Genomic DNA, 17,070 nt, shown 5'->3' with positions numbered 1-17,070 from the left:
ACATATAAATACTGTCCATTCATTCTTCTAGGAAATTTGGTAGGAAATACTTGAAAGTACTTAGTAAAATCAGAATTATATATTTAATATATTATTTTTGGAGTCAAACTTGCAACCTGTGAAAAACACAAATCACTGGGCCAGATAGTTTGCAAGTACTCGTATTTCTCAAATACCAACTGCCTTAAATGCTAGTGATCAATTGTTTTAAGATGTCCAAATACAAATACTGATTTTTTTAAGATAAAATATTAATTATCTTCTTACACACCTGGATCACCCACAATACAATAACTTGCAAGCTATTTCTCGGAGAGAATGACACCGCACAGCTCACTTTATCATTGGGAACCAAGGGTCTAATGAGGGTGAGGAACTTAACGTAATTAATATAAGTAGAGAAAAAGTGCTAGAGAAACTAATGGGACTAAAAGCCTAAAAATCCCCTGGACCTGATAGCCTACATCCTAGGGTTCTAAAGGAGGTGGCTGCAGATATAGTGGATACATTGGTTTTGATCTTCCAAAATTCCCTGGATTCTAGAACGGTCCCAGCGGATTGGAAGGTAGCAAATGTAACACTGCTACTCAAGAAAGGAGGGCGAGAGAAAACAAGGAACTACAGGCCAGTTAGCCTGACATCAGTCGTCGGGAAAATGCTAGAATCCATTGTTAAGGAAGTGGTATCAGAGCACTTAGAAAATCATAACATTAGGCAGAGTCAACATGGTTTTATGAAAGGGAAATTGTGTTTGAAAAATGTATTAAGAGTTTTTTGAGGATGTAAGTAGCGGGGCAGATAAAGGGATACCAGTGGATGCAGTATATTTAGATTTCCAAAAGGCATTTGATAAAGTGCCACAGAAAAGGTTATTACACAAGGGCTCATGGGGTTGGGGGCAATATAGTAGCATGGATAGAGGATTGGTTAATGGACAGAAAACAGAGAGTAGAGATAAATGGGTCTTTTTCAGGTTGGCAGGCTGTAACTAGTGGGGTGCCGCAAGGATCAGTGCTGGGGCCTCAGCTATTTACAATCTCTATTAATGACCTAGATGAAGGGACCGAGTGTAATGTATCCAAGTTTGTTGACGATACAAAGCTAGGTGGGACAGTAAGCTGTGAGGAGAACACAGAGTCTGCAAAGGGATATAGATAGACTAAGTGAGTGGGCAGTAAGGTGGCAGATGGAGTATAATGTAGGGAAATGTGAGGTTATTCACTGTGGTGGGAAGAATAGAAAAACAGAATATTTTTTAATTGGTGAGAAACTTTTAAATGTTGGTGTTCAGAGAGATTTGGGTGTCCTCGTACAGGAAACACAGAAAGTTAGCATGCAGGTACAGCAAGCAATAAGGAAGGCAAATGGCATGTTGGCCTTTATTGCAAGGGGGTTGGCGTATAAGAGTAAGGAAGTCTTGCTACAATTGTACAGGGCCTTGGTGAGACCACACCTGGAGTACTGTGCACAGTTTTGGTCTCCTTATCTAAGGAAGGCCTTGGAGGTGGTACAACGAAGGTTCACTAGATTGATTCCTGGGATGAGAGGGCTGTCCTATGATGAGAGATTGTGTAGAATGGGCCTATACTCTCTGAAGTTTAGAAGAATGAGAGGGGATCTCATTGAAACATACAAGATTCTGAAGGGGATTGACAGGGTGGATGCTGGCTGGAGTGTCTAGAACTAGGGCAGTCAAGGACATTCAGCCTCCGATCTTCGGGTAAGCATTCTCCAAGGTGGCCTTCGAGACACACGACAACGCAAAATCGTCGAGCAGAAACTGATAAGCCAAGTTCCGCACCCATGAGGACGGCCTCAATTGAGATCTTGGGTTCATGTCACGCTACATGTAACCCCACCTGATGCAGGGTCATCCAGACTCGAGTCGACATTGGCTTGTTCTCTCTACACAGATGCGGCCGGACCTGCTGTGATTTCCAGCCAAAAAAAAATGTTTTTTGTCTGTTTTTTTGTTTTTCATACAGACCCCAGCATCTGCAATATTTGACCCCTTGTGACCCCACCTCATTGTTCTTTGATGTAATGTTTCCCTGACTGACCTGTTTGGACACCATTCACACCTTTGACTGCTGTGATTATCTCTCTGCCGAGGTGTGATAAATGGCAGTTGGAAAGGTTACCTGCAAACATCTGACATGATTCTCTGACTATATAAGCTGTGTCTTTATGCATTTCTCCACTTCACCTGAAGAAGGAGCAGTGCTCCGAAAGCTTGTGATTTCAAATAAAGCTGTTGGACTATAACCTGGTGTTGTGTGACTTCTTACATTAGAACTAGGGGGCATAGTCTCAGGATAAAGGGTCGGCCATTTAAGACCGAGATGAGGAGGAATTTCTTCACTCAGAGGGTTGTGAATCTTTGGAATTCTCTGCCCCAGAGGGCTGTGGATGCTTTGTCTTTGAGTATATTCAAGGCTGAGATAGATAGGTTTTTGGACTCTAGGGAAATCAAGAGATATGGAGATCGGGCGGGAAAGTGGAGTTTAGGTGGATGATCAGCCATGATCTTTTTGAATGGCAGAGCAGGCTCGAGGGGCCGTATGGCCTACTCCTGCTCCTATTTATGATGTTCTTATTGCCTCCATTCTGGTGTATTTATTTACCAGCATTTGCTCACTAGGCTCTACTTGTGTTTATTTCAAAGGCTATACTAAATGACTATTAAAATGAAAATAAAGAAATGAATAGTGTCTTGAGTCAATAGTGCTCCTGAACTCAAAATGGAAAACGGAAGTGGGAAGGGCTACAATGATGCATGGAATACATATAAGAAGCTAAAAGATCATGCCAAACATAATCACTAGGACTGTCTACAACTCTTAAGCATACGTAAAATTGTATTACAATATAGGGCACCACACATTCTACTTAACCTTGTACCCAAATAGACAGCACTCCTTTTTGCTGTAATGTAAATACATTAAACTGCAGTTCAAAATGAGTAGGATTTTTATAATACAGTCTAGCAAATTAAAATTTCTCATTGGAGAAGGTGGCTGTGCTGCTTTAGATGTCCTTGGGTCCCGTGCTCTGGGTTGGAATCCAGTACAGGTAAAAGAAAAAAAAGCCTCATTCAGAGACTTAGTTAAATGGTACACAGGGTAGTGTCAGTCTATAATCACAGTGGGACACTCCTTTTGTTAGAGACTTGTTTCTGTTTTGGGGATGATTCTTTAGGTGGTTTTCTGCCCAGCAGCTCCTTGATCTAACCCACACTACATACCAATAAAAGTTAACAGGAGGCTGGTTTGTTTCCAGAATTCTGCTGCTCAGAAAATGTGTACGAGCAGCTCAAGAATGACGGCCCTTACACTCCATGCCACTGCACCTTTCGTCCAACTCAGTGTGAAAGGGAGAGGCAGTAAAATTGAGCAATCACACAAAATGGAGGACAAGAACATTTGTGCTTACATGAAACAGGAACCAAGGATATGTTGGGCATTTCACATGTATCCCATTTAATTATAATTTATCCCTTTGAAGGCTATGTGGGAGGGGTGTCCCATGAACTGCAGGGAAAGTGATTTGAAAGATACTTTAAAATAAGAAAAAAAAATCAAGAGCGATCAATGGCTTTGGTTATACTGTGATTGGTTAATTGTGAGAAAGGATAACTTTTTATCCAGAACAGAACTTATCAGTTGTTAGTCAGTCCCACATACAAACACAATCCCCTCCCCTCTCATTAAAGAGCTGCAATTTTTTAAGTTACATAGCCATAATGATCAGTAAAAAAAAAAAAGGGTCGCTGTCACTTCAAAGCCCAATCAACAAATTTAAAAAATCCAGAACACAACAACAAACCCAATACCTTGTCCTCTATCCATTGGCACTGGTCCTGAGGGAGGGAGACCCATCTGAGGCTGCATGTTTCCTGTAGGCAGTAATTCAAGCAGATGGCTTATTGAAATAGGTCTATGTGAAGTAAGAATGCAAAAAATTGAATTTACCTCACTAACACGTATATCTATCAGCCATGAGAGTATTGCTGCTGTATAGAATCACACATGGTGGTGGGGGGAATGGAAATTGAGGGATGTTTAATGCTGGGAAATTGAGTATTTTGCTTCATATCACCCATTTCATATGTTAGGTGCAAGACCCTTCTACATTATCCCCAAAATAGTGAGCCCACATTCAGAACAACATCCTGCACGGCATAATTCATCCTATTTTTTTTCTTGTGTGACACTACCAATTTATGTAAGACACCAGTTCACTCGGTTGAGATTTTACTACAAGCTTCAATATCAATTAAGAGAGGGGGAATTTCAATTCTATTGATGTGGGCTGATCCCAGGTCAGAGATGAAAAGACAGTATGCTGACTATGTCAGAGGGTCAGCAGCGTCAGTGCACAGGAAAGTAAAGTTTCTTCAGTTCACAAATGTAGATTTTCCCCAAGGAAAAAAATAATCTCTTCTCCCTTGACCCTGACTGATATTTGGCATTCTTCTGGGATAGTAAGCTTGAGATTAGGAACTCAACTGTCTTGTACATTAATATTTTATAATTCTAATGGATATATTGCTTAATGTTGCTTGCTTCACACATTAAAAGTAAAGACTAGAGCTTCACTACATGTTAAAAGGGGATAGAAAGTCTAGAGGGAGCATCTTATTTCAACAGAGTAATACTTAACCGATTATGAACTTTCCGGGGCAAGATGGTTCCAAGAAATCTTCCAGGCCAATCCAAACTTTCCTCAACAAGAATGCAGTGGCTCTGACACACATAGAACCCCTTCCCCCACCTGGCAACTCATGTCACTGAAGAGAATGATGAGACAGAATTTAGCACAGACAGAACAGAAGAGTGACCCGGATTTTGCGGGGCCGATGACGGCCCTCAGAGTGGCCCCACAAGTTCAGAGTTTCCGCATGCACGAAAACCCGGAACTTGCAATCTGCCATGGTTCACCTCGACAGGTCGCCCGCATGCGCCCCCAAAACACTTTCGCTGGCACAGAGTTGGGCTATTTGCCCAACTACTACCTAGCAAATGCCCACGAATCCCTTACGCCTGGTAAAAGCAGGAGTAGGGCCTGCTTTTACCAGAGTAAGAGTTAAAATAAAAGTTAAATTAAAATTTTAAAAATGATTAAAACATTTAAAATTAGTTCATGTAAATTTTGACCCAGATTAAAATGTTTTAAATTATTTTTCAAAAAATTTAATTTTTATTTGAAATGCTTAATTAAAGGGACTCTAATTGAGAGAGAAATTTAATTAATTTAACATGGGAATATTTATTTTTATTAGAATTGTGTTATTTATTTGGGGATTTCTCATAAGCTTATGGGGATTCCGTTCGTAAATGGAATCCTTATAAGCTTATGAGGAATTCCCCTTTCAAATAGGTTGACCTGGTCCATGTGGTCCCAGGGACACTTCCAAACCACCTTCCTCCCTGGGCCTTTAGGCAGACATATGCCTGCAGGCCCAGTACCCGAAGACTCTGAAGCCCGGGAGCCAGCAGGTACTTTCAGATTTTTTTTCGGGTCGAAGGCGTACTCCGGAGATACGCCTCCGACAGCAAATTTCGGCCCAGTATAATGAAGTATACTGCTGTAACCTTTTTTTCTTGGCCAATAATGGGTCAAATGTATGTCTGGACTCACTGAGAAGAGGCATACCAGCCTCCAGAAGGGTGCAAGTGGGGCCCACCAGGGGTGAGGAGGTGATAGGGAGTGAGCCTGGAGCCTTGAAGACGAGAGGAATTTTTTTTTTTTTTTTTTTTTAAATCATAAAAATCTTTAATACCTGCCCCATTGGTAAGGGGGTTATATGGGCTGTTAACAAGTGTCTTGGGGGGGCCTCTCCCGCAACCCCCCCCCACCTCAGATGGTAGGCCAGTGTCCAAGATGTGCCCACAGTGGCATGAGAACCTGCTGGACCCATGCAAATGAAGTGTCCTCCCACTGACACCACGTCCTCAATGGGGTCAGCATCAATGCTCCCTCTAATTTTTATTTTAGGTGCGCAGTCCTGAAGTGCTTTGAACAGAAAATACTTCCCCATAGACTTTCCTCCTCTTCAAAGCTACTAATAATAAGCAAATTACCGAGAATTGAAGATATGGCTGAACCAGTTGAGAATAACCTATTCTGCAGCTGATTAAATTATGTAATAAATTAAACTGTTACTATACTGGGTTTCTACTAGTAGTTACTATCATTGTTTGATTACCATCTAGTGACGTTGACAGAGTACTGCAACAGTACACTGAAACAGGAGGTTCAGAATAAAGTGTTCCGAATTTACATGGCTGTTTCAACGGACCATCACCGTAACTCTAGTCAAACGGCATGGAAATTAGCTGAGAACCGCATATGCCAGGTCCCAGCCTATGTTGGAGTATCAAGGGATTATGGAGCAAAGACGGGTAGAGTTGAGGTACAAATCAGCCATAATCTAATTGAATGACGGAGCAGACTCGAGGGGCTGAACGGCCTACTCCTGTTCCTGTGCTGTGATTTCCCAGCCAGCCTTTTAGGGGGTGGAGCGTTCCTATACTGGGGGGTCCTCTTTCTCTGGCTCCCAAGAGACCCAGCATATTTCTTAAGTCAGATACGCTTACTGAGATGAGGCATAGTAGCCTCTTCAAGAAGAGTCCAACTTGGGCTCAGCTGGGATGGGGGGAGCGGAGTTGGAGGGGTTGCCAGGGAGTGACCCTGGAGCCCTAAGACAAGGCACATTTGTTTAAAAAAACAATAGCAACATTAGTATCAGCCCCATTAGTAGGGGGGTTATCAGGGTCATTGAGTTTTCTGGGGGGGGGGGGGGGGGCAAATTTAAACAAATCTGCCTAGTCTTACTACTCCAGGTATCCCCCCCCCCCATCCAGCAGATGCTATCCCACCATAAATGCCAAGATTGTGGCCTGTGGATTTATGGGCCCATGGTTTTTCTCTGCTCGGATGTGGTATTAACAACCCAGGATGCTGATAATCTCTGGTGAATGTGTATTTTGAAAATATATTTTCAATTTTGCTAGCACTGGAAAAGCAGATAAAAGTGAATGAACCCAAAGGCAATGAGAAAAATAGGAAATTAAAACTACATTAGATATAGAGTAAAACATTTCAATAGTATTCTGCAAAGTGGATTTTAAAACTCTTTCGTACCTCCAGGCCCAACCGGTCCAGGTCCAGGTCCAGGTATTGGTCCAGGTATTGGTCCAGGTATTGGTCCAGGTATTGGTCCAGGTATTGGTCCTGGCCCCTGTACTGGTCCTCCTGGTCCTTGTACTGGTCCAGGCCCAGGAACAGGCACTGCATTCTGCATAGGTGGCTGCATCATAGAAGGAGCCCCATTCACATGCATCCCACTCTAATTGAGAGAGAAATTTTTTAAAAATTAAACACATATATAATACACTAATAATACAAGGGCCACTTCCTGCTCAAATAGTAACTGGTTATTGCACTGTTTACAAAACAGATTACTGTTCTTAACCTTAGTGCAATCAGCTGCTTCCCTGTAGTATTCCACTAAAATGGAAGCTATCATATAGCCTTTCCTTCTGTATTTGTAAGAAAGATTTTTTTTTTTTTTAATTGAGGTAATTCTCCAGTCATGAATTACCAAACAGGAAAATACAGACCCTCTAACAATGCCATTTTTCCAACCTTTGGTTAACTTGCCCTCTGATCTTTTGTGGCGCTCTGTCTGGCTCTACTTTAGAATTGCATCACCATTAGCATCACTCAGACCATTAATCTGATGAATAAGCAGAGCACTGTTGTAAACCACCACCCCTTGACATTCAACGGCATTACCATCGCCAAATCCCCCAACATCCACATCCTGGGGGTCACCATTGACCAGAAACTTAACTGGACCAGCCACATAAATACTGTGGCAACAAGAGCAGGTCAGAGGCTAGGTATTCTGTGGCGAGTGTCTCACCTCCTGGCTTCCCAAAGCCTTTTCACCATCTACAAGGCACAAGCAAGGAGTGTGATGGAATACTCTCCACTTGCCTGGATGAGTGCAGCTGCAACAACACTCAAGAAGCTCGACACCATCCAGGACAAAGCAGCCCATTTGAGTGGCACCCGATCCACCACCTTAAACATTCACTCCCTCCACCACCGGCGTACCGTGGCTGCCGTGTGTACCATCTACAAGATGCACTGCAGCAACTCGCCAAGGCTTCTTCGGCAGCACCTTCCAAACCCGCGACCTCTTCCACCTAGAAGGACAAGAGCAGCAGGCACGTGGGAACACCACCACCTCAAAGTTCCCCTCCAAGTCACACACCATCCTGACTTAGAAGTATATCGTCGATCCTTCATCGTCGCTGGGTCAAAATCCTGGAACTCCCTACCTAACAGCACTGTGGGAGTACCTTCACCACACAGACTGCAGCTGTTCAAGAAGGCGTCTCACCACCTTCTCAAGGGCAACTAGGGATGGGCAATAAATGCTAGCCTTGCCAGCGATGCCCAGATCCCATAAGCGAATTTTTAAAAAACTGTTTCCAATTGCTCTGCACCAATACTGACAATCACTGCACCGCTAATAAAGCTGCTTGATATCTTAAACATAGTAACAATGAAATCCACCTCATAAATATTTTTTGGACTTACAATGACTATTAATTATAGAGGTCTGCCAATAGCTCATCAAGTTTATTCCAGAAGGCCCCAATACTAAGTTAGCGGATTTCAGCTGGCTCTACAGGAGGGGTACTACAACGAGCCTCAATTTCCTTTGGTTACCTCGCGATTGGTGCGCAGTCGCGCACCTTAGGGGGAACATTGGTCACCCGTACCCATGTAACTGTACCTCTTCAAAAAATCAATGTCTTCAGGCATAGATGACGGATACTACTTTAAAATGACAGGAATGTCATACACATAATGTATATTCTACTGGCAATGTGAAGGTGTGCTTAATCTGGTTTGTCTCTTTAAGACTACAAATTCTAATTGTTTCCAGGATACACACCCCGAGGTCATTTGGAGGCTAAATGCAATTGCTGAAATTTTTTTGTAAATTGGCAGCAACTCCAGATCAGAAGAATCTAGCAGGGACATAACTTTTTTTTTTTAATTTCCCATAATACTTTAAAAAAATAAACTAATTGTTTGTCAGCAGGTTCTTTATGGGTTCTTTTGTGATTTGTTGTTTGATGAATACATTTGAACCGAACAGGTACAAGTGTGACACTTTGAAACGTGCTGGGCCACTAGACACAAGAATTGACAATCATAATGAAACCCCGTTGGTGCTACAGATGAGCAAATGAATATTTATCAGAATGCCTAGACTAAGTATTTCTATAAAGGTCAGGATGCTGACAGACTTTCATTAAACTGAAGTCCAGCTTCTGCTAATTTTAGCTGTCCTGGTGGCTTTATGGGTGATATACCTATCAATTCATCCAATGAAAAGCGACGAGTTAAGATAGTAACTATAGGTTTTTATTGGCTAAATAACAGAGCCCACCCTCGTGGGTGATCGGGTCCAACAAGGAGGAATACCAGCCAGTCGACCACCTTTATACCTGGGCAAGCAGGCGGAGCCATGGGCGGAGTCAGCTGTGGTCAGCCCAGGTATAACAGCGTGACAAGAGGTGACCTTGTGTAGAGATACAACAGTGTAAACAGTGATAACCATAGTGTAACGATATAAACAGTGATAACCATAGTGTAACGATAGTGAACGATAAAAGTGGTTTACCACATTGGGCAAGTGCATCGCAAAGTTTCAAACTGAGCTACACAGGGACGGTCCCAGGTTCAATTCCTGCCCGTGCTGAGTTAGCTGAAGCAACAGTAAGGGTAGTACAATTGGCCTAAGCCCCACTGGTCCAGGGAGAGGAAAAGTACAAAAACAAAAAACCCACTGCTCTCAATTGCTAAGCGGCGAATCCTGCTGAAAACTAGGCAGGGCGACATAGAGCACAAACATGATCAAGTTTGGTCATGGTGCCCTCCATGGTTGACTACGTGAAAAGAATGGCCATTTGGGCATGGCGATGGAGGGCTCCTGGCACCAGAAGACGAAGGGAGAAAATTGGAGAGAAAAAAGACATTTAATTTCACTAGAAATTCTTCAGAACACCCTGATGAACTATTAGCGTGTGCATAAGAATTTGCATCAGTGTTAAATCCCTACACATGAGTGAATAAGTCAAGTTCCATTTTTGTTACATGGCACATTAGGATTTTTACAAGTGTTTGGGGTATTGAATTCCACAATTTAACATGAAAATCCCAAACCCTGATCACCAAGTAACAGATCAAGCATTCAATTCAAGTATTACATGCACACATTGTATTAAAATGTATGCAAAATAATGGCTCATTTGTGTGTCTGAACTAATGGAACCTACCATAGGCTGCGGCTGGGAGACTGGAGGAGCAGCTTGAACTTGCGGGGCGTTCGGGCCTGCTACAGGTTGGCCAGATGAAATCAGTGGTGTCACGTTGGCTGGTCGATGTAACATTTTCTGAAAAGAACAAAATATTTTAGTACTGCCTACCATCAGCTTTTCATTTATTTCTAAAAGGTCCCCAACGTAGTCAAAAACTGATCAACACAAACGTTTGGAACTGCTCTAAAAAGATCATGCATTTAAAAAGTCCCCTCATTGTTCACTAGGGTCTTAATGCTAACTGTTCAGCACAAAATTTTCACAAGAGTGCACAGATACCATGATTCAGACAACAACATTTTGTTTGTGTGTGTGTGGCAGTTGGGAAGAGTTTGCACTTTGGGAAAAAGTGTACACTCACCATGGCAATTTCAGGATCCACAATTCTCATAACAACCTGTGCCTGCAGGAGCGCATATGCCAGTTGTGGGTTCTGTAGCAGCATGTTACGAGCTTCCTGAGGACTGTTCTGAATGCAGAGCTGAAAATGAGAGCATAATGCCGAAGGTATGCACGAGCAGAACACATTTAGCACAGCTGTAATAACAAATCATATGGACAGTGAGGAGCTGCACATATTGAAATATCAATGTATGACACCAGGAAGTGATGGGACACAGCTTTGATTCACTTCCACTCCACCAAGTTCAGTTAGAACATAAGAAATAGGAGCAGGAGTAGGCCATTCGGTCTTTTGAGCCTGCTCTGCCATTCAATAAGGTCATGGCTGATCTTTTACCTCAACTCTACCTTCCCACACTATGCTCATATCCCTTGATTCCCTTAATATCCAAAAATCTATCGATTTCTGTCTTAAATATACTCAACAACTGATCATCCACAGCTTTCTCGGGTAGAGAATTACAAAGATTCACAATCCTTTGAGTGAAGACATTTCTCCTCATCTCAGTCCTAAATAGCTGACTCCTTATTCTGAGACTGTGACTCCTAGTTCTAAACTCCTCAGCCACGGTAAGCATCCTCCTAGCATCCATCCCGTCAAGCCCCTCAAGAATTTTATGTTTCATTGAGATCACCTCTCATTCTTCTAAACACTAGGGAATATAGGCCTAGTCTACTCAATCTCTCCTCATAGGACCATCCCCTCATCCCAGGAATCATCTGGTAAACCTTAATTGCACTCATCTAAGTCATTGATTTAGATTGCAAATAGCTGAGGCCCAAGCACTGATCCTTGTGGTACCCCACGAGTTACAGCCTGCCAACCTGAAAAAAACCAGTTTATTCCTACTGTTTTCTGTCTGTTAACCAATCCTCAATCCATGCTAATATATTACCCCCAATCCCATGAGCCCTAATTTTGTGTAATAACCGCTTGTGTGGCACCTTATCGAATGCCTTTTGGAAATCCAAATATACTACATCCACTGGTTCCCCTTTATCTACCCTGCTAGTTACAACCTCAATTCATAAATCCGTGTTGACTCTGCCCAATCATATGATTTTCTAAGTGCCCTGTTAACACGTCCCTAATAGTAGATTCTAGTATTTTCCCTACTACTGATGTTAGGTTAACTGGCCTCTAGTTCCCTGTTTACTCTATCCCTCCTTCTTGAATAGCTGGGTTACGTTTGCTACCTTTCAAATGACAGGGACATAGAAACATAGAAGATAGGAGCAGGAGTAGGCCATTTGCCCCTCGAGCCTGCTTCGCCATTTAATGAGATCATGGCTGATCATCCAAATGGGACCATTCTAAAATCTAGAGAATTCTGGAAGATCAAAACCAATGCATCCACTATCTCCGTAGCCATCTCCTTTAAAACCCTAGGATGGAGGCCATCAGGTCAGGGGATTTGTCGGCTTTTAGTCCCATTAATTTCCCCAGTACTATTTCTTTACCAATATTAATTTCTTTAAGTTCCTCATTCTCACTAGACCCTTGGTTCCCCACTATTTCCGCAATGTTTTTTGTGTCTGCTACCGAAGACAGATACAGAGTATTTGTTTGATGCCATTTCCTTATTCTCCATTATAATTTCTCCTGTCTCTGCCTGTAAGGGACCCACGTTTACTTTCGTTGATCTCATCCTTTCTACATTCCTATAGAAGCTTTTACAATCTGTTTTTATGTCTCTCGCTAGTTTACTCTCATATTCTATTTTCTCCCTCTTGATCAATTTCTTGGTCATCCTTTGCTGAATTCTAAAATCCTCAGGCTTACTACTCTTTATAATCCTCTTTCCTTTAATTCAATACTATCTTTAATTTCTCTTGTTACCCACAGTTGGACCACTTTTTCCATGGGTTTTTATTCCTTAAGGGTATGTATATTTGTTGCGAATTATGAATTATTTCTTTAAATGTTTGCCATTGCTTATCTACCATCATATCTTTTAATCTAGTTTCCCAATCTACCTCAGTCAACTCGTCCCTCATACCTACATAGTTTGCTTTGTTCAGATTTAAGACCCTAGTTTCAGACTTCACTAAATCACTCTCAAACTCAATAAAAAATTCTATCATATTATGATCACTCTTCCCCAGAGGCTCCTTTACTACAAGGTTGCTAATTAACCCTCTCTCATTGCAAAATACTAGATCTAAAATTGCCTGTTCCTTCGTTGGTTCCTTAACATACAGATCTAGGAAACTAGCTTCAATGCATTCCATGAACTTGTCCTCTACACTATTACTGCAAATTTGGCTTGCCCAGTCTCTATGAAGATTAAAATTCCCCATGATTACCCTTGTTACACACACCTCTAATTTCCTGATTTATACACTGCCCAACACTACAACTACTGTTAGGGGACCTATGAACGACTCCCACCAGTGTTTTCTGCCCCTTCTTGTTTCTTAGCTCCACCCAAAGTGATTCGACATCTTGATTTTCTGAGCTAAGATCCTTTCTCTCTACTGTCTTTAGGCTATCCTTTATTATCAGGGCTAACCCACCACCAACCCCCCCAACTTCTCCATTTCGCCTATATTTTCTAAAAGTCAAGTATCCTGGAATATTTAGTTCCCAACCTTGGTCACTCTGCAACCATGTCCCCATATTAGATCAAACCCATTCATTTCTATCTGTGCTATTAATTCATCTACTTTGTTGCAAATGCTTCACGCATTCAGATATAGTGCCTTTAACTTTATTTTTTTTCTATTTTTCCCTGATGTCACCTTAGTTACTAATGCCCTATTACCTTTGTTAAGCTCTGTCCCTTCCTGACCCACTCTGCTTATTTTTACCCAAATCGCTACTCTGCTCTACAGCCTTGACTTTTCTCTTACTGCTTTTGAATTAACCCCTTCTTGAATCCTCCTACTCCATTAGTTTAAAGCACTATCTACCGCCCTAGTTATTCGATTCGCCAGGACACTGGTCCCAGCCCCGGTTTAAGTGGAGCCCGTCCCAACGGAACAGCTCCCCCTTTTCCCCCGAATTGCCAGTGCCCCATGAATCGAAACCCCTGCCTCCTACATCACTCTTTTAGTCACACATTTAACCTTCTAATCTGTTTGCCCAGTTCAGCAGCACAGCCATGAAAAGGCATGTCCCTGTGGGGAGCTATTGACTAAAGGGCAGTTATTACCTCTAAAACAGGGAAATCTAGCAGTTTAGACCAAAGGTATGGAAATTGTCAATCCTTGTACGCTAGGGGGATAAAAAGAGAGGGATTCTTTCTTTTCATGTGATTGCAAGAGCCTCAATAGTTTAAGATCCTCGGGATGTCCTCCAGCATAGCTCAAAATAGAGATGACTAGGTTAAGAAACTTTAATGACTGGCAATCAAACATTATTCCCAAGAGTGATCTTTTGTCCTCTGGTTGTGAGGGATTTACTAAATATCCTTTCGTAAGGTGACTGGCACCAGCGATTCTCATTAAAAACATTCTCATTAAAAACTAACATTTATAGACAACAATTGTACCATTCCTGCTCAGCACTGTCACTGTTGGCAGCATTGCTTTAGTTGGCTGACAGTTCTGATTTCCACCATCACTGTAGAAATCTTTACCCATTTTTAAAACCTATAAACTGCAGACCACACTTTACAGCTAGACATTAGCACATAAGTTTTTTAACTTATATTTCCCTGGTGGCAGAGTGGAGCACTGGTTGAGTGTGTGGACGGACAGACCACTCTCTGGCATCTTCCCAAATGGTACGTCAAAGATCAGCAACTCACTATAAGGAAAACTGTGGGCACAATGCCATATCCATACTCACCCTATGACATGATTAAATACTAGAGGAAGATTTCAGCTAAAAATAGCAATTTTTTCCTGCAAGTAGCGATTCTATGAAGTAGTTATTTTCCTTCCCTGCACCTCTGCTATCTTTCTAAAGGGAGCACTTTCCCTGCTGAGAAAGTGGGTCTGAAACTTGCTGTAAAGATTCTGCCAAAACCATATCCGTATCCAGCCACAGAGAGGTTTGCAGAGCTGTCCTGAGTGACTGTCATCCTGATTCTTCACTCTCTCCATATTGGGATAGGGGGAGGAAAGGAACAGGAAGGAAGTCTCTACTCTGCACTTCCAACGGACAGCATTTGGGGAACTACGGATGCAATCAAATGTCGTCTGATTTAAATTTTGTTCAATTCAAAAAAGAACTATTATTTTTGCCTGAAGAGTAACTAAATGCTTCAATACTGAGCGAGGAAAAACCTTCATTTGCTTCATGAGTTCGAACATTTGCTCAGGTGGAAGGCTGGCCACAGCACGACTGATGGACTCTGGGGCATCTTCAGGGGAGACTGGATCTCCATAAGGAGACTCCATGACAGGACCCGCTGTGCCCAGATCTGCAAAAGAATTATGAATAATATTATGTAACATTATCAACAGACTATAATGTCATTGTATTACCTGCAGTAGTTTGGTAATATAGTATTCACATATCTGGTGTATAACATGATCAAGATAGCAATTTTTTAATTTCATAATCTACTCCTGGAACAATGGGAACATCTGTTTTTTTATTTTAAAATTACTACAGTTAAAATGGAAGCTGGCCTCCCTCACTCTAGTTCAAGATTGAGAACGGAAAACAGGTCGTCTAAAATAAATCACACCAGGTTCATTAATCTGGAAATGATTCAGGATACAGAAGCTTCACTCTAGGTCCAAACTGAACTACATTATCATGGCATTGGGAGATATTTCAGACTCGAACAATGTATGATAAATTGCTCATTGGCATTTAATGCAATAGTCCCCATTTATTGAGTCTTTGGTCATGGTTGATTGACAACATTGTTTTCAGGAGATATTTAAAACTGTATCAAAATTGTGGAATTCACTTGTAGTGGCTAATTCTGGCAGGAGATCCGAAACTGCATGAGTGCCATCCATGTACAACAAGAATAACTGTACAAGTCCACGCTGCCAACATTAATGGCTGGAAAATCGTGAGAAGTGATTGCCCAAATTTCCCATACACACTGCTGGTGGGTGAGGCTTCCTGCAGCAGCACAGACATGTAAAATTACACCCAACAACTTATCTTGGAAGTAAAAGCAGGTCATCAACCGGAAACGTTAATGCTATTTCTCTCTTCACAGATGCTGCCTGACCCGCTGAGTATTTCCATCATTTTCTGTTTTTATTTCAGATTTCCGGCATCCACAATATTTTGCTTTTGTATCTTATCTTGACGATTTACCAAGGGATTAGCATGATCGTTTCACCTAAATAGTTCTGCTGCTCATCCCACTCTGTATGAACCAACTTCTAAAAACCCGGCTATGCAGTTTTAGTCTGTATGCACTGGTCTACCAGTATGGTACTTTCCACCTTTGTGAACATACAGAGAATGTAGTGGGCATCTGACATGATTTCCAGCAAATAATATACTGCAATGAGGGGTTCACTGTTAAAGCTGGGCACACTCACCCTTACAAAAACATAGAAGGGAGCAGGTTTTGGTTCAGGGGAGACTAGGTTGGGTTACGGATACTGTTTTACTATGTGAACAAAAGATAAAAATGGTGAGAGAAAGTCAGAACTGTAACAATCCCTCCTAATATATTTTCTGTTTAAAGTTCATACAAAAAATATATTTTTCCAGAGTTCTTTTTTAACACTGTCATTCCTGCTGACTTCAATACTGACTGCAAATAATGTTAGGCAACTATTCCATTCTGTCAGATAGTTCTTCTATACTTTGCTTTTTGTGAACAAAGCATCCAGCACCTCTGCTTCATTTTCAGGCACCATAGCCAGCCAAACATGAGCATGGGAAGCCTCTAACTACCAAAATCACCCCAATATCATAGTGGTCACTAGACTCATTAAATATACTGGGCAATATACTTAACAGTATTGAGGTACATTTCAACCTATAGCTACAGGTTGAGATAATGGCAGCAGAGCTCACCCAAACTGCTCAACAAGATTGATACTGCTCTATAACTAGAAGTAAACACAACGATCCGCAGGTCAGGGGAAATCTGAGGTCAGGGGAATCTATTAACATATCCTAAAATCATGTAAAGCATTGAAAAATAATATAACTGATAAAAACATTACATGGTTCCCCTAACTTCACAAATGCTGCATGATAAACATAGTTAATGTTAAAAATGTACAGCTATAATACTTAGGCTTTACTGAAATGCCAGTAACAATCCTCAATAAACAAGGAGATTGTTTGGCATACAAAGATTTGCTCTGGTAGAACTTATATGCTTTATTT

General features: G+C 41.6%; 1 protein-coding gene across 5 annotated transcripts in view; it reads right to left on the bottom strand.

Annotated features, from left to right (window-relative positions):
• The window catches only part of cstf2 (cleavage stimulation factor, 3' pre-RNA, subunit 2), a 92,359-nt gene that overhangs the window by 51,258 nt on the left and 24,031 nt on the right, over positions 1-17,070 (bottom strand). For 4 of the 5 annotated variants that reach the window (XM_085996330.1, XM_085996356.1, XM_085996340.1 and 1 more), the window contains exons 4-8: positions 15,042-15,178; positions 10,768-10,887; positions 10,365-10,481; positions 7,147-7,351; positions 3,833-3,895 (exon numbers count right to left, since the gene is read on the bottom strand). In XM_085996330.1, the coding sequence (XP_085852456.1) occupies positions 3,833-3,895; positions 7,147-7,351; positions 10,365-10,481; positions 10,768-10,887; positions 15,042-15,178 (642 nt within the window). The remainder of the gene's footprint in view (positions 1-3,832; positions 3,896-7,146; positions 7,352-10,364; positions 10,482-10,767; positions 10,888-15,041; positions 15,179-17,070) is intronic. The other variant, XM_085996349.1, reaches the window with a different exon arrangement.

This window comes from Somniosus microcephalus, chromosome 1 (genome assembly GCF_052327205.1).
Source record: "Somniosus microcephalus isolate GS21.2 chromosome 1, FLI_Smic_1.0, whole genome shotgun sequence".
Lineage (NCBI taxonomy): Eukaryota > Metazoa > Chordata > Chondrichthyes > Squaliformes > Somniosidae > Somniosus > Somniosus microcephalus.
Note: the sequence above shows the minus strand (reverse complement) of the source record. Positions and strands in the feature narration are given on the sequence as shown.